This window comes from Armigeres subalbatus, chromosome 1 (assembly GCF_024139115.2).
Source record: "Armigeres subalbatus isolate Guangzhou_Male chromosome 1, GZ_Asu_2, whole genome shotgun sequence".
Taxonomy (NCBI): domain Eukaryota; kingdom Metazoa; phylum Arthropoda; class Insecta; order Diptera; family Culicidae; genus Armigeres; species Armigeres subalbatus.
This window is the reverse complement of record NC_085139.1, coordinates 166,911,320-166,930,160: the sequence shown is the minus strand read 5'-3', so window position 1 is coordinate 166,930,160 and position 18,841 is coordinate 166,911,320. Positions and strand designations below refer to the sequence as shown.

Below are 18,841 nucleotides of genomic sequence, written 5' to 3'. Positions count from 1 at the left end.
TATTGATTTACTAAACCATTAACTAAACCAATCTAACCCAAATCTAATCCACATTCTACACAAATCCAATCCAATCCAAATCCAATCAGAATCCAATCCAAAACTAATCCAAATCCAATCCAATCGAAATCCAATCCAAATCCAATCCAAACCCAATCCAAATCCAATCCAAAACTAATCCAAATCCAATCCAAATCCAATCCAAATCCAATCCAAACCCAATCCAAATCCAATCCAAATCCAATCTGAATTCAATCCAAATCCAATCCAAATCCAATCCAAATCCAATCCAAATCCAATCCAAATCCAATCCAAATCCAATCCAAATTCAATCCAAATCCAATCCAAATCCAATCCAAATCCAATTCAAATCCAATCCAAATCCAATCCAAATCCAATCCAAATCTAATCCAAATCCAATTGAAATCCAATCCAAATCCAATCCAAATCCAATCCAAATCCAAATCCAAATCCAATCCATTTCAAATCCAAATCAAATCTAAATCCAATCTATATCCAATCCAAATCCAAGATTTTGAGATACTTAACCGAATTGGCAAACTTATTCAATCTGATGCCACCAAGCAGATGTATTGCAAACAACACCATCTTCAATTCAGTAATTTTTTTTTTAATTTTTTTTCCACAACTTTTTAGATTACGAAAACTTTTCAAATCTCACCGACAAAGAGATATTCAACTCAATCCAACAACTCAATATTGTTTATTTTGCTCATTGAAACACAATCAATTTTTCTCTTTATCACTATTCTGTCAATAATCTCTCTCGCCTATTGACACCCCTTATTTTTTTTATGTGTGTAATTTTTTTCATGACTTTTCTTAATTTTTTTACCATATTATTTTATCGCGTTCTCTCTCTCTCTCTCTCTTTCTATTTGCCCTTAGCATATCATGGCTTATCTTTTTTTTGCCGTTCTCTTTTCCAACTTAGGCTTACCTTTTTTTTGCCTTTTGTATAGCATGGCTTACCATTATTTTTTGCCATTTTTTTTAGACTGAGGCTTACCATTATTTTTTTGCCATATCTCGTCTGGGGTTTACCTTTTTTTTTTACCCTTCACCAATCATAGCTTATCTTTTTTTTGCCATGTTTTTTTTACGTCGGAGGCTTACCATATTTTTTGCCTCATTTAGCTTTTCTTCTACTGCTGAACTCTCTTACCTTGTAGGGAGCAACGACTACGTCATTGTCGTAGCCAAGCAAATTCGTCTTCCGATTTGCCTCTTACCAACGAAAACAAGCGCGGAACACCGAAGGATAATTCGCATGTTCACGCCTCAAAAACAGAACACTGAATGATCGTTTATTTTCACCGTTCCTATCAGCCTACTGAGATTGAATTTCAAATTTCTTCTCATTAGCTTCTTAGTATGCTGGCATTTCAAATGCCAACTACGATTGAATTTCAAATTCGTTATCATTTATTTTATTAATGTCATGTTTAAATATTTTTGTTTATTTCATTATTTTTTTCATGAAATAAGAAATACGTTCCACTTTATCCATCAATGTAACCAACAAATGCAAATGCATTTTTCGGACTCACTTTATTCCCCACAATATATAATATTCAGTTCTTTATTCCCCACAGTAGGTATTTAATATTGATTTGATACCCAGTTCCTTTCCGTACCTTAATGTTGAGCAACGGTACAAAAGCTGTTCAAATCCTGGCCCGAAATAATGCACCTTTCATATAGATCTAATGCTAAGCTAAAGCTAAAGTAAGCTCTATATAGAAAATCAAAAATCTCGAGCATTACAGCAATCAGTAATAGGACCGTAACTTACTTTGAACCATAAATGCTTGGCCACAGCATTCTGTGCTGCTCTGCTACTGGCGATGGAGATCGATCCGTGGGACGTTGCACTTTTCGTACATGTGAGACAACTGGACATTTTCACATCCAAGTTTCACTTATTTTTCACCAGTTTTAAAAGTTTCGATTCACGGTCCTTCTTGCGTGGAAAGTTTACACCCGAAAAAAAAATGTTGTTAGTCAGCTTTTTTTCTAGGAAAAGGGATGCTTTCCCTAAGAAGGTATCAAGTTGAGCAGCAACTTATTGAACGGTCCCCTTTTAGGAGTGGTGCATATGCCTTCTGTTCGTAAAACCGGAAACGCGACTGGCCGATCCGTTATCGCGTGGTGACAATGGGCATGCTACAATGGGTTTGTTGCGACTACGCTGATTTCGCGATTTTCGTGGATTTGGAGCGGATTTACATAACGTCTTTAGGGTTTCGGGTGGATTTGGCGCGGATTTAGTTTTAGGTGAAAATTTAATAAATAAGATGCTAGATCTAAGGACGTTCATTTGAAAATTAGTTTTATGTCTATCTAGATGGGATTTATTTTCATTAGCAAATGTTATTGAGAACAATACTCATGTTTGAAGGCTATCAACATTATTTTCCGAATATGTCCAAGCCCTTTTCAAAAATTTCATGCATTACACTCTTAAACATTCTTTAAACAAATGTTATGAGGAGAGGGAAGCCTCTTGTTGTCATTTTTAATTTATTCTGAAACATGACACACACAAAACATGTCTATTTAAGGGCATGGATATCCATTTCCATCTTGTCAATTTCTTTTTAATTCCGAGATATTTGTCAATTAGCATGATATATCACATCATTTTTCAAAAGTTTTTTCGTCATTAATTCTTTCGTGTTGGAACATTTTAGCTTGCCTTCATCTAGAACGAATAAGGGTTCATACAACAATTGAAAACACAAAAAATGCCTCATTTTAATAAGTGCTTTCGCAGAAAGTCGTTTAAAAATTAGAAGATGATTTTCAAAAGTTATTTCGGGAGGATTTTTTGCGATACCTTCGGATAACTCCGATAGTATTTTTACAGGATTACCAACAGAAAACGAGGATTACTCCTATATTAATTTCCACAAGGACCCAATGAGGATCCTTGTATAAATTGCTTGTAAATAAATTTCCACATCCTAAAGAGGATTTCTGCAGCATTTAAAACCTGAAAAATTATAAAGAAATTTTCGGAAAAATTTCCGCGGAATTTCTTGGAGCGGTGATCACAGGAATAATGTAAAAATCCGCAAGAATGCCGCCTTGAATTTACATAAGAGTTTCGGGAATGTTATCCGGATATAGCCATGATCACAGAAATTTTTGTAAGTTTCTTTTCTGTAAAAATTTCCGCAGGGAGTAAATTTCTGCAAAAAATTCTAAAACGTTTTCCACAGGAATTCATAAAGCGATTTCTTAAAGTAGGCTCCACAAATTTTCCGCAAGTTGTTTTTGAAGAATTTACTTGAACTTACGACAAAATTCCCAAAAGAATTTCCGCATAATTTCCCTTTTGTAAGAATGCCCAGAGGGATTTTTGTAGCAACTTCTGCATTAGATTTAAGAGCAGTTGGAATTCTGCAAGTAACATTTCCAAGTAAATCCGCGAGAATTTTCGAAGGATTAACCACACGATGAATCGGCGCACGAATGATGAATATCTGCAGAAAGTCTCGAATTTTTTTTTTCAAAGACTGAAATTTCAATAAAAAGGGTAAAAAAATTGAGAATTTGTTTCCACTACAAATGTTGACGAAATTTCTACAAGAGTATTGTCCACCACTCATTCACCATTAACGCCTGTACGCTTATCAATTTGCATTAGGAGAGTTAGAGAAATGAAGATGCATGCATCTTAAGGGTCGATGCATCTTAAAAAAATGCTTAAAGTATTTCCGGATTGTGTACTCGTTAGTATATGTTCTATTTATGTTCTACTAGCAGACCCGACGAACTTCGCTTCGCCTAAAATTGATTTATTCTCTGATTAGTTCTCGAGTTATGCGGAAATTTCTGTTTCTTTTGTATGGGAGCCCCCTTTCTAGAAGAAGGGCTCGAACCATCACAGAAACATATCTTCCCTTCCAAAACCTCTTAATGTCAGATTTGGTTTTATTTGCTTGATTAGTTTTCGAGTTATGATGAAATTATGGGGAGGGGTCTCGAACCATCTTAAGTACCTTCTCCGCTCCCAAAAACTTCTGCATACAAATTTTTACGCCGATCGGTTCAGTAGATTCGGAGTCTTCAGACAGACAGAAATTCATTTTTATGTATATAGATATATACACTGAAAATAATATACACACTTGTTTAATATTCTTCTACACACGAATCGAACGTGTTTCATCATTCATTACTTCCATGGGCAATCCACGTGAAACGAGTATGAAATGTACTTAATTTTAAACCACTTGCAAAAACATTACAATTTAACGTGTTTTGAACATTGTTTTCATTTAATTCAATTTGTGAACGTAGCAAAATATTACCACAGAACGATAAGATGTGAAGCAAGTGTGGTGGGCAATATTACTCCGCAATAAATAATTTCAAAACGAAATAATTGCATGTACTGTATGTATAGTTTTATTGGCTACAAAATGGAAATGGTAATTAGTTATTCAAATTTTAACGAGCTATCATTTCATACGTGAACAACATTACAGGTTGAATTATACAAATCGTTTCTGCGAGGCGACCTCGGAGGCGAAATCCATCATCATAAAACAAGCATACAGGTGCGGTAATAGAACTAAACAATTGGGAACTTCGATCTAACAACGCGAACAGCAAAGGACCCACATTATAACAATTATAACAAAGGTCTGCATTATGACCATACGATTGATAATATTAAATAAACATTTATTTCATTCAATACAGTTAGTTTTATCAATTTCTTCGCCTTTGCTTTTTCCAATTCAAAACAAATCTTTCAGTGGGATGTGGACTGACGTTCCTTCACACACGATTCATGGAAATTCAACGTGTTTTACTTATCGCATCAGTGGCGTAGCCAGGGGGGTGGTTTTGGGCATAAAACCCCCCCCAGAGACAAAATTTTCAGTAGAAATTTTTTTTTTCGAAAAAAAAATGTTCGGAAAACCCCCCCCAGACCAATTTTCTGGCTACGCCACTGTATCGCATTAACATGTCGTCCAACTATTTTGATCGTGTTGATTTTTGACATGAGAAACAGGAAAAACACGTTACTTTCACATGGCTTACAACTGGTGAAAATTCATGTGTAAAAACATTAAGTTGGTCGTGTAGAATATTTTCAGTGTAGCATAAAGTGACCCGATGTCCCGCGTTTTGCCTTATAATCAGGAAGTTGTGGGTTCAATTCCAGGCTCGTCCCTTTCCTACTTAGTATTTCTATCTTAGTTCTTTCTGTGTTTCACGTTCTAATGAAACGATTCTTACTGTTACCTTCCACACTAACAATTAAAAAAAACCTCCCTTATCACGTATCAGAGGTCGTAGAGTTCTCTGCATCTTTCTTATGGAACGTAAACACGGTCAAGCAGTTTGACATTGATATTGACTCCACCTCTCGTTTATTCAAACATCCATCAAGTTTTACCAACATCGGCACGAACAATCAATTTATTCGACCAACAATATCACACACTAACGACCGAAGCGCCAACTTGAGCACCAACCATCAGAAAATATAAGGGGGTTTGTGCAACTTCACTACAAATGCTCAAACATGTTTGGCGAACCTTGACTCCGGCCCCGACAACTCAAACCAGAATCAAACCGTTTTAATGTTTCCAACCGAGCCGCAACTGTCAAATGGTTGTTCGAACAATTTCACACCTTCAAACAAAGCAGCAACCAAAGCGTTCTCTTGGGGGCTGCTTGACTGGTGTGTACGCTGCATTAAGCAGGTGTCCAACTAACCATCCTTCCCCGTCCTCAACATTTGCAAGGACGTGGCCAGGGCAGATCTCAACTATTGGAGAGTGCATTTCTTCTATCTAAGAGATGGTTATTAGTCCCTAATCAATATCTGTGGTAAAATGAAAGGAGGAGGAGGAGGATGAAAGTGATGCTACTCAATGCGAATGCGAACTTTTTGCAAATTTTCCACCCAAATCGGTTCGTCTTGGGATCCGTAAGGTTTGTATATACAAAAAGCTGGTGAGTTTGACTGGGAAAGGTGAAAAATTGAGTTGAGGAAAACGAAACAATAGCACGGACATTGATCTAGAGTGCGCTGCTGCAAAAAGTTCAGTACTTATATGACAATTGCAATACAAGCACTGGGGCAATGCTGGGTATTTTTCGCTAGTAGATCAAAAAAAATAAATAAATAACTGAATAATAAATACATACACAAAAATAAAAAATAAATAAATAAAAATCAGGTGATGTGTGTGTGTTTTTTTTTCTTCCCAAGCAATGGAGGGGGAATCTGCTCAACAGACATCCTGGGTTGTCCAGGAAGTGCGGGGTTAGGGACCACCTCCAACAGCAAACGAGGGAGACAGGGCTACATCCCCGACCCGCTAAACCGTTTCCATTGCCGCCAAGCCCATAGTCCCTTCGGTACAACCAGAAAGTAATGCTGGAAAAGGGGGCCAGTGCACAACGCACCCTCGAAATATCATATAAACCCGTCGGAAACGATAACGAACATATTTGCCGAAAGAATGAAGTAAATCCATCCAGCCGTTTTCGAGTTATGCGGATACGAACACAGACCATTTCATTTTTATATTGGTATCAAGAATGATGATGCCGCGTGCACCCCAAATTGACTTCTCTGCGCGAGGGTCTATTCGCCAACACACAGAGGGACTTGCCGACGCGGAGCCTACGCCTGCCCCAACCTTGACGAGGACCCTTTTCCGTCCTCGGGCTCGGAACCCGCCCGGTTGACCTACGCCGCGAAAGCGACGATACCATGTTGTTCTCCGCGCGGCCACTTGTTCGATAAAAGGATCGAGTTCGACCACAGGGCATGACCATAGGTATGACCCATGAAGCCGACTCCGATCCCTTCGACCACCTCTTATTTGCGATTGAACTAGCCATCCTGGAGTCCACGCGCCACCTTCTGTGTAGCTCCGAGACGATTTGGACGATAGCCGATAAAACGGCGTTCTAGCCAACTTCATCTTTACACATCCTCCGGACTAGGTTGTCCGGGGTAGTGTCCAGACCACATGTGGCAAACATGTGGTCACGCATTGTGCGAAAACGCGGGCACACGAACAACACGTGTTCCGCCGTTTCCTCTAAACCTGCGCACACCAAACACTCGGGCGAGGCCGAGCAAGCCAGCTCCGTTACCTGCACTGTGATTTTGCAGCACGCTTAAACGCCGTGCACATCGAACCCCCCATGGGGTGCTTGCTGTTCCCAGCTTTGCTGGAACAAATCAAACAATTGGGAGGGTTCGTGCAGCATTGTGCATTATGTACCTCCAATCCGCAGCGTCGGCAGAGATTGCTTCTGTCAGGGCCTTTGCAGTCCTATTGCTTGTGCCTCGGTTCCAGGCACTTTAAGCAAACTTCGGGTTGCTCGTATATGCCCATCCCACCTTGATGCTCCCTAACTTGACTAACTTGGAGGCGTCTGCTGCAGATAGCCGAACCAATGCTATCTGCGTCCCTGCCGGTCCTTTCCGTAGCCGAACGGCTGCGGTGGGCGTCTCCACTTCACACTGTCGCCGCAGTGCCGTGACGAGCTCTTCGACTTCGGTGATGTCTGTGTGTGTACAAAATTGTTAGATCGGCTTTGTAATATTTTTAGTACCCGCGCGCAACAGGTTGTATTCGACAAAGAATAAGATCTAGATTCTTCCTACTGAAAATTTTCGAAGAAAATATAAGAGCAGCGGTTCTCAATCTTTTTCTGTAGTGGACCCCTTCAAGGCTTTGTATAGTTTAAGGTACCCCCTGGTTCTATTTTTGACAATTTATCTGGAAGCAAATGGGTAGGCTAATCGAATATACAATGGATAATCAACCAAATGGCGTTCTAAGAATTGAGTACTTCGACTTAGTTATTTTTATCTTTGGTAACACTAATAATTTTCATTCCATATTAACGAAAGTTAACTTCAAGTTGTTTCGAGTTGATTTTAACATGAATTCGTTTCGAAGAAAGATGTTTCCAAAAAATAAATTGGTTCCCGATTTTTTCGACCTCCTTGGGCATAATAGTTTCACCGTACATACTAGTAATGCAAAAACAAAAACTTGGCTTTAAAATATCGCAGTGCATAATGAAATTCCAACGAAGAAGAAAAAGAACTTTTAAAATTTTGTGATGATTTTCAAATTATGAACTTTTTATTAGTTTGGGAAATTGATACTTTGCAATTTTAATCGAAATTTAGGGAATGAAAAGTTTATTATTAGTTTCTGAGAAATTTGATCTCCCGTTTTCAAAAATATAACAGAAGTTTTTGATAGAACTTTTGAGAATCTTGGATTGCAATTGAGAAACGGAGACTATAATGCCTCGATGTACATCCATAACTTCCATAGTTTAGCAAAATTATGCATTGCAATATTGCTAATAATTTTTATGCCTAGAGTAAATAGTTGAGGGGTAAGCATGCTTGCTTGTCATTCTTGGGCTGTACTTGGGGTGTGCTGTACTTGTGTACTTGGGCTCAATCTCACTCGGTGCCATTGGTATTTTCTAAGTCGAAAAATATTAGTCCAGCAAAGGTACCCACAGGGGTACATGTATCCCAGTTTGAGAATCGCTGCAATAGAGAAATTAGGATATTTCTGGTCATTTGAGTTGAAATTTCGCCGAAAATTGAGCAAAATATCGTTGCTTTCAGATACAGAAAAAAATTTCAATTTCAGATACTCAAAAATCCATTCATTATTTTTAAATACAATTGGTCGGTAACGCTGCTACTCAGCTATTCGCCTGAATATTGTGATATGAAATTCAAACGCTCAACACATGTTTTTTATATCTTTTATTCCGTTTGTATTAAATCACACACATACAAGCTTCATCAAAGTATATATCCTAGTTCAATAAAATAAGTGCTTTTTCCCCTTACGTATCGTGATCTAATCAGTTGATTAGGTCCTTACATTTTAATGATATCATTTAGATCAATTGTCACGTCAATCGAAATATGAATGCGTCGTTATATTATGTATCATGGTGTAGACACCCTTCGTCACTATGAATGTTCCAGGTTTTTTTTTGTGTGACATGGATCTGTTAAGTTTTGATTGTATGTTACATTAGCTCTTAAAGATACAATTTATTGCTTCAGGCTTTCGCTGCTTTTGGTTTGCGCTGGCGGGGTTCAAGGCGGATCTGGAAACCTTCCTCTCGTTTCAGGATAATATCAGCCTGCAGTTTGAAGTCTTCCTCTTTGAGGTCCGAGATTACGCGGAAGTTTCGCAGAATGGTGGAAAGGATGACCTTCAGCTTCAACATAGCATACTTGCGACCTATTTTTTTTGGTAATAATACAGTTAGAAATATTTTTGATACTTGAAGCCGTGATTGAATATTGTAACTTACCGACACAACTTCTGGGTCCAGCAGAGAATGGTACGAAAGCATAGTAGTGACGGTTGGCTTGTCTTTCGGGAAGGAAGTTGTCCGGATCGAAAACACTGGGATTTGGGTAGATCGATTCCAGTCGGTGCAATTTGTAGGTAGCGACAACGATAGTGGCCCCCGATGGTACAACCAAATCACTGGATGCCAATTTCAAATCCTGCTTTAGGGATCTCGCGATAATTGGTACTGGTGGGTACATTCGCAATGTTTCCATAAGACATCGCTCGAGATATTTCATTTCCAAAGTGTCCTGGAATGTTGCCGGGCGATCAGAGTCTCCAAAGATATCGTCCAATTCTTGAATGACCTTGTTCTGAATGGTCTGGTGAATTCCCATCATTGAGAGGAAGAAGCTACTTCCGGCAGCAGTCGTGTCATGACCCTCGAACATAATGGTATCGACCTGATTCTTAATTTCTTCATCCGAAATTAGGGCACCGTTTTCTGCACTTTCCAGCAACAAATCAAGGAATGCCAATCGCTTCTTCTCTCCAACATCGTTCTCTTCGACGTCCAAATCATCCTTCAGATTGGCCGACTGACCGAACGACAAACCTTCTACAGTGTTGGCGTTGATATTGGATTTCGGTTTTTCAAACTCGGCTGTTTTGATGGAAGTGGTGGCCAGGGATCCTCGTGTTCCAGTTGCAAAGGCGGCCTTCTTGTTCCGGATGACCTTACGCGTCAAACTGTGGATGGTGTCCAGCAGTTTGACTTGGCGCTTGGCATACTGTGACATGTTGAAGAAGAGATCCGGATAGAGCCACATCTTGCGATGACGAAGATGCAGGATATCGCACATCTTCATGACAGCCATAGCGTAATCGAATCCGGACTGGTCCTGAGTTTTCTTGGATACTCCCATAGCGGTTTCTGAAATAAATGGGAGGTTCAAATGTTATATTATTCAGGAGGCTGTACAACAGTTCAAATATGGTTTTATTAACACTCTATCAGATAAACGATGGTTTTGAACATCAAGAAGTAGCCTTATTCTTATTCAAAACCTAAGGTGTTCAACAGTAATAACTTCTTTTATTTTATATCCATCTCATTTGGGATCCTTTATGATAATTCATTTGAAAACCTTCATCTGACTTATTGGTGTAATTTGAAATCTAGGTCGTTCAAGTCCAACGACCTGAAACTTGTCGGAATAATTATTGCCGCTACGCCGGGAAATGACCATAACCGATGCCAAGATATTCATTCATTAAACATGGCACCCAAACGCTTCAAGTGCTGAAAAACCAGTCGCTGAAACATTGACAAAGTTACGCAGATTGCTTCAGACTTTATAACCATATTGAACCATATGCCTCAGCGGCGATGTCGTTGTAATTAAATAGAAAAGGGTGCCGATAATCGACGCCAATTTCGATTTTCTATTGCGACAGCGGCATTGGAAAAAGGTGAACGACAGAGGAGAGGCAGAATGGGTTGCATAAGGGAAGGCATCTCGTTTGCAGAAATGCACGCGTTGGTGGGCTAGACCATACCAGACTAGACGACGACCGTATGCAAACCTGTCCTGGTCCCAGAACTGGGGGTCTGATGGTCGTCGCCGGACGCGTGCTTCATGACTGAGAAAATAAGCCAACCAGGTAAGGCACCTTTCGAACGCACAGCTGATTGCGACAGAAAGTGAATGAGAGTCTCGAGAGGAAAAACGAGTTTCCACATTTTGGCGCTGACTGCAATTGGTGAGTTTATGTGCTTCGTTGGTAGTTCTATGTGCTGCGCTAGCATAAAATTGGAAAAGAAGTAAGCCCGTAAAGCCGTGCTTAAATTGTGCAATATTCTGCTTGATGGCCGATCGTAAAAATATTCTAACCTCGGATAGCGCCACTTTTGCTAATTACAAGTGGATTTGATGCCATTTTAGGTACATTCTAAATCCAACGTCCGGAGGTTAAGCGACATATGTTTGATGAAGTTCTATTAAATCACTAATGAAATGCCATGGGACAGGCAACACAAATAAATATTTGTGTGCTATTTACGATTTTGATGGGTCTGTAGCAGGAAAACTATTATTTTTTTCCTCAGCAATTTCAATGATGATAATCAACTAAGATAAAGAACTTTTATCTGTAAGACCACCTTGCACATTTTCTCCAAAGACTAGCAGACGTGCGTTCAACAATAGAAATTAGCCGGTAAACATTTGGCGAATCAGCCTATTTTATAAAAATCAGTATCTCTGAAAGACCAGTTGATTCAAAAGTATAAGATCGCTAATGCCGTTCCTGTTCGCGTGACTAACATTTAGGTCCCTTCGACCTGGCAGCCAAAGTACCGGTACCACAAGTGTCAAACCGACATGCACTACAAAATGATGCATAAATTATGGCCAATTGAAGCTTATGAAGCATAATTTGGCAAAATAATTTAAATGACTACAGTGCCACTAGCGTATAATTTAAATGACTATTTAAATGACTACAGTGCCACTAGCGTTCTAGTACGTATGCTTCTACTGAAAGGCCTGTCAGCTCATTACGATATTTAATTTTTAAAAGCACGCTTTGCATGAATCCCCTGAATAGATTATCTGTACCTAATTTGTTTTAATTGTTTTAATTAACCAAAAAGTTCCAACAACAAAGTTATAAAAAAATATCGACCTATCTCAATTGTTAAAAAATTTGAATATTGTAGCCAGTATCCAATGGAGGACATACGCAGGAATATTACTGTAATTAAAATTGACAAATTTCAAACAATTATAATTAACTAATTAAAGTATGATATTTTGACATTTTGCGAAAAACTTGTCCATATCAGACTCATTCGGTAGAAACATTCAAACTGATTCAATAAGTAATTTAGCTTATCTGCAGCAATGCTCGAGCAGTGCACTTCTTGTTCATTTCATATTATATTGGTATTGGTATTGGTATATATATATATATATATATATATTGGTAAAAGTTATTGAGGAACCAAAGTATGTTTAGTCGTGTCAAGTTTTTCTTGAACTTTGAAGCTGATTTCAAAAAATATCCCAAATGACCAAGCCAACGTTAGAACCATGTGTCATTATAATAGGGTGCCATTCCATTGGCAAATTGGTATTCTTGTCCATGGCTCCACTCTTTTTCTTCAATGGCTCTACATTCCAACTGGAACTTGGCCTGCTTTTCAATTTAATAGTCTATTAGCATTTCCTCAGTTATTAATCGAAAGCTTTTCTATGCCCGCCATGCGAGTATGTATCTTGTGTGGCAAGTACAATGGATACACTATGCCCAGGGAGTCGAGAATGTTTCCAACCCGAAAACATCCTAGACCGGACCGAGAATCGAACTCGCCATCTCCGGATTGGCAATCCTAAGCCATTGCTCGCAAGGCTACTGGAGAACCATGGCTCTATTATAAAAACAATATAAACTGCCAGATACATTTATACCTAACTGTGGAAATCTGATATAATGCTATGAAAAGGGACCACTAGCGTAAGCACGTCTTACTTGTCAGATTGGCTGAAGCTCAATCAGGAAGAGGTATTCTGGGTTGCTACGATGCGCTTGATGCGTGAATATTGTTTATCCGGTACAGAAATAGACATTTTCTACCGAAGGATTTTTCTCGAGATACAGGCAAATTACCCCCCAACTTGGGGAGTAGTGTGCTGGATTCCATAAAGATGCGCTAAGTAACGCAACATTTAGTTTGACAGATAAAACTTCGAGGGAAAGTTCGGTTCGGAAGTTCCTACTTCCGAATTCTAATAGGTGCTACGCCGACAATACTTGAAATTAATTCAAGTGCGTAGGGCTGTCGTACGCAGGCTACCACATGACATGCGCAGTTTATATTTATCATGTATGGAGTACCACACATCTTCCCTCTTCTCCAGAAAAAAAAAAGATTCGGTTAGTTCCATTGAACAATTGAATATCAAACAAAGCAGGTCTATTCAAGTCACCTGAATGTTACAATACATATATTTTTTTAATTTCTTTATTATCAAATCCAGATAGGGGTCGGCGGCTTCATGGGAGGCTGGCTGCACGCAATAGAATCGGACCGGGGGATCCTGAACGTTCGGGGAAACTGGAGGAACATCGCCCAAGACCGACGATTATGGAGCTATACAATACGCCAGGCATAGGTGTATCGACGCTGTAGCCAATCAGGTATCCAGGTAGGTATTATTAAATCAAACTGACTTATTATAAATATTATTGAACATCTAAATTGATGATATAATTAATTAACAATCCACGTAACATAACATGGCTAAATTGATATGTTATACAAAAAAACATAATAATGCATCTAATCAGGCGTCAATTCTGCAATCCGCTTTTGAATTCTAATAATGAAAATAATATTACTCATAGGGTAACCGGTGGTAATGTTGGGCCTGGATGTAACATTGGCACATCACGCAAATTAATCAATATTTCAGCGATAATACGTCGATTTGTAAAGAGATGTTACCCACGGCTTCTTTAGAAAAGTGTATCAAACATATATTTGCTTCATTTCTCTAGATTTATACACTTCTTAAACTATTAAAAGCAATTATCTTGCGTGAAAAATCACTTTGACTCGGTTTTTTAGCAGCCATGTTTTGTTGACTTATGCAGGCTGGCTGTGCTAGTGTTTTTCTTTTGCCCAATAAAAGAGTTTTCTGAATGAACATACCTGCTTTCGCACATCAGATGAATGGATAACAAACACACTATGTCAGCTATCATTTTTATTTCACAATTTCCATTAGTATAGCGACATAATTAACCAAAACTTTTTTGGACAATACTGGGGGCACCAGCCCCCTGAAACGGCTGTCATCTGCATATAACATGATTGAAGCCGAAAACTTGGTGCTAAACTTGGTGCTAGCTGTCAAGCAGTGGCTTTAAGCACGGAACACAGTGACGCATGCGACAATATCGCTCGAGAAGAAATTTAATTCGAATAAAAAAATAAAGAAACAGTTTTTTTAAAAGCGCTAAAATATGTTTCATTAGTGTATTGCAATTATCTCTCATTCGTTAATTTCAGATACACATGTTTCGTTATAGCGCAAAAGTTATCGAGCACAATAACAAATACCAAATTATTAATAATAACAAATTTGTCAAGTCTGCCTGATACTCATGTCGATATCTTTAACGGTTTGATAGATGTCTGAAGGAATTTGACAAATATTAGGCATTGTGATGAAGAGTGGGCCTTTAATTTCTAATGCATCGTTCTGTTAAAAAAACAATTTTTTGCATGTAGAAAAAATAAGACTCCAAACCAATTAATTGATTGATCAGCAGTGATTTATTTTTCCTCCAAATTTAAGAACACTATTCTCGTTGAAATCTGAAGCAAAATAAAAAAAAACGCTGGTCTCTCCAGCAGTTTTCTGTTCATAATCATGTATATATAAATAATTATTATTTTTTGCTGCTCAGAAATGCGGCGTAATTGCAAAGTGCATTGATCCAAATTCCGTATAGTTAAAATAACGCGTTCAATCGCTCAAACATACAAAATTTGAATCTCGTGATTCAATCTGCAGAAAATAGAACAAAGCTGTGCAACAGTTTTGAGCTTTTGAATCTGAACTTAAATTAATCTGAGGCAGCTGCTGGGAGAATGCATGTTTCAGATTCATATTAAAATTAAATACAGCAGTACAATTTGAATCACTACTAATCTGATTTTATTCTTGGGTTACTTAGGATTCTTAAGATTAACTCATAATCGATAAAAAAAATTCAAATGTTATACATTTGCGACATGAGCAGTATGGTTAGGTTTCTCGTCAGCTAAAAGAACTTTTTTCCGGTACATGAAAACATATTTTAGTTACCAAATAAACATTGTCGCTGTCGTCGCTGTCCGGAACATCTTTTGCTGGCGAGGATAGGGGATCTAAATGTCAAAATGGAAAAATACATACGATTTGACAGGTAGGTACCCAACATGTTTCGGACAGCAGAACAAAGGGAACCGAAGCGACAATCTTCATCTGGTAACTAAAATATCTTTTGGTGCATGATCATTGGCAGCTCGATAGTTATTATTTTTAGTCTCTTGACTTTAACGCTAAATCAATTATGCTTCAAAAAACTATTATTCTGTCAACACACAAATGGTCCAGTTTAAAGAAAATTTTTATCCAAAATGCGACATCCACTTCCAGTTGGATCAGATCAAATGTAAAGAAAAAGGTTCCAATAGTGTTTCATAAAACACCTGTCGATGACACGTACAATGACTAGATTAATTTATCTTAGTTTCAACGCCCACATTATAGTGAGCTCAAGTTTGTAACCAAAGAGTTAATGCGGCAAGATCAAATAGTAGATGAATTAAGTTCGTCAACTGAAAAGTAGTTGCTGTCTCATATCTCATAGAGGCAGTTCAATAATTATCGTATAATATAGATTTACGTTTTAATGGTTTTGGGAGGTGCACTGCCTTTTTAAGACTGGGTATTTTTTTTAAATCTTCGAACTGGCACTTTCAAGTTCAGGGTAAATGTTGCATTTGGATCCCTAGAGGAAGTGCTATATCCGCTTATATCTTTCAAATGAGTCGTGTGATACAGGCTAAAATCACAAAATTTCATAGATGAAAGTCTTATTTATGAAAAGGAAGTTTGAAATGAACATCGGATGTTTATAAATCGCTTAGATTTTTAACTATCTGAAATGAAAATATTCTTCGTTTTGGAAAGTGCAACATATTTTGGACCCCCAAATGTGCACATTTTGGACACCCCCCTTTTAGTCTGTTCAAAAATGATTTTTAATTTGCACAGGTCATTTGAGCTAAAGCAAAGTCTTATCTTTCGAATGACATGCATCAATGAGAAGATTGCATCGATTTAAATTTGCAATTTCAACATGAAGTGATTGTGTTCGTTCTGTTCGTGTTCGAGATATTCAATGATGTATGCTTTGAAGCGTAACGCATTGTAACGCTTGCCTTCTTAAAAAAATTGATTTCATCAATATTTCATCCAAATATCGTTATTTTCGCACATGAAACTAGTTAAACACATTCGCAGCAATCTTATTTACATAAAGACCATGCGGGATGCAGCAGCGGCATTGAATTTAGTTCAGATATCAATAAAATGTCATCAGGAGGGTCCAAAATATGTAGGGGTCCAAATCAAGTTGGTTACCCTAATTTTTCGGTAAATTTCTGGTCCAGGCATCCCTAAATTGTCAAAATCGAATGATAATTGTGGTCATCTACAGCATCTTACGAGCGCTAACGGCCGCTTATTTTGGAATGTCTAGAAGTAGTTTGATTTAAAACGGAAAACAGTACGGGGTTTGACTTTTCTCATACTGTGTATCAAGTGTGATATCACAAAATAAAATTTGAAATCGAAAAATTGCGAAAAAAATGCTAACAGTTTTAAATCAAATTGCTCCTAAAATTTTTGAGAAGAATTTTGAAACACTTCTCGTATGTTTCCTCGTGCATTTTTTTTTCAAATATTATCCTTAGACTTCCTCTTCTTCATGCAACCTTTATTCGCCAATAATGATAAATTCATGAGGATGATGATGATCGCTGCGATGACAAACGACACAAGACAAAAGTCAAATAGATTGCACCTTACCAGAACATGTTAAATTGTGGCGGCTATTGAAATTAATTTATTGTTTCGGTGATCATTTCGGCTGATTTTGATGATAATTATATTGTGGCAGCTATTACCGCACGTAAAATGCTGGATAAATGAAGAAAACAGAACAATATAACTTAAGTTATTGAAATTTAAATTTTCACGATCGAAAATCATTTTGCGATACATAATTAAATACCCGCGCGAAATATACGGTACAATATGAACGGAGCTTTAAATTTCAAGAACAGCACTAGCGCCACACCAACAAACGGTGGCTTCAAGAACTAGTGCTTGTTTCACGGGGTTGGGGGGCACCGTAGCCAAATGGTGGCATGCACTTTCGATTTCTAGCACTACGTTAGTATAGGTGAAACTCTAAAATCAAAACATTCTCACCAATAACCCGTACTGGAGAAAATAACCGGAAGCTGCAGATAGAATATCCGATGCTTGCGATTAGGTTGCTAAGATTTTTTGTAAAAAGAGGTTAATCCACTCAGCGGTTAAGTTTCTTTTGCAAATAACATAACGCTAAACTCAACCCACACCAAGCTTCTAGTAATGCTTCATGTATGGTAGGGTCCTGAAATTTATAAAGTCCTTAACGCTCAGACGCTCATTCCCACAACCTAAACGTCATGTAGTTTGTAAATGGGCCCTCATGATGCTTTTCTCGAATCACGATATAATCGCGTTCATTCGCAGAACATACCAAAAATAATTGCCTACCTTACGGCCTCCAAACACGATTCAAGCAAAAGCGATTCAAGCATCAACCTTTCGTGGTTCGATACACCATTTTCTTCATAATTTCGCAAATAAATTATTCAATTAGTGTAAGAATATTTAGTTTTATCATCTTTCGCACGAATCAATTTCTCATTTAATAATGGCAAGATACAATGGATCATATGTTTCATTAGATAAACTTTCAACGTCATTTCATGGGAATAATTTCAAGTCAAATTACTTGACAAATACCTTCATCATAATTTAGATTTATTATTGCTAAAATGATACCGAAAAAGTATTCTCTCTACTCGGGAAGTTGAAACACGTGAGAGTTTTGAGAGGATTCACAACAGCTGATCGATATAGAGAGGAGTGGAATCAAACGCACGTACCAATCATGAAACTTCAATGCAGGCAGAGTTAAAAACAAGCATCCAATAATTGTATTTATGAATAATTGTGTAATAATATCAGTTAGTTGGTACAGTTATAACTGTTTATGCACAGTACAATGCAAGGAATTGCCTTGAATAAGTTTTACAATTGGCTTTTTTCAGTAGTGCGTTATGCATCATCCCCACCTAAAGCATTGTTTATGTTCTGGAAAAAAGTTTCTTTGAGAGTATCGCGAGAGTGAGAGCAACACAATAACTGCCATGGTTTCAACTAGCAGTAAATCTCAAAGTTATGCGGCAGCCAATAATTAACGTATGCAATTTGTTTGAAGGCACAACATGAGGGCTAGAACATGTACCCTTTTTGCAATTGCAGTTTTTAGTACAGTTTTCATTTTTCTAAACTTCTTCACTTGCAAATATGGTAAATATTTGGGAAATAAATTATTCATATAATAGTATTTTCGTAAGCATGTCCTTGGTAAGCGTGCTATTGGGGGAATCTGAAACGCACTCTCAGAATCAGTGTGGTAGTATTTTACATGCAACCAATTAGAATTCACGCTCAATAAGATGATTTGATTTTCTCTGTTTGTTTGCATGCTGCCTTTATTCAACGCAAGCAAAATGACTGGTACTATAAACAGCAACCCATCTTTATCTCTCGTATGTTCGAAATCAGCAATCACTCGCCCCAAGTGGGCTG

The 18,841-nt window shown here is 37.9% G+C and overlaps 1 protein-coding gene across 1 annotated transcript in view; it reads right to left on the bottom strand.

Moving 5' to 3' along the window:
• Positions 1 to 8,791: 8,791 nt before the first annotated feature.
• The window catches only part of LOC134205494 (cytochrome P450 4g15), a 46,320-nt gene continuing 36,270 nt past the window's right edge, over positions 8,792 to 18,841 (bottom strand). The window contains exons 4-5 of the mRNA XM_062680773.1: positions 9,370 to 10,284; positions 8,792 to 9,296 (exon numbers count right to left, since the gene is read on the bottom strand). Coding sequence (XP_062536757.1) covers positions 9,112 to 9,296; positions 9,370 to 10,284 — 1,100 coding nt within the window. The 3' untranslated portion in view covers positions 8,792 to 9,111. The remainder of the gene's footprint in view (positions 9,297 to 9,369; positions 10,285 to 18,841) is intronic.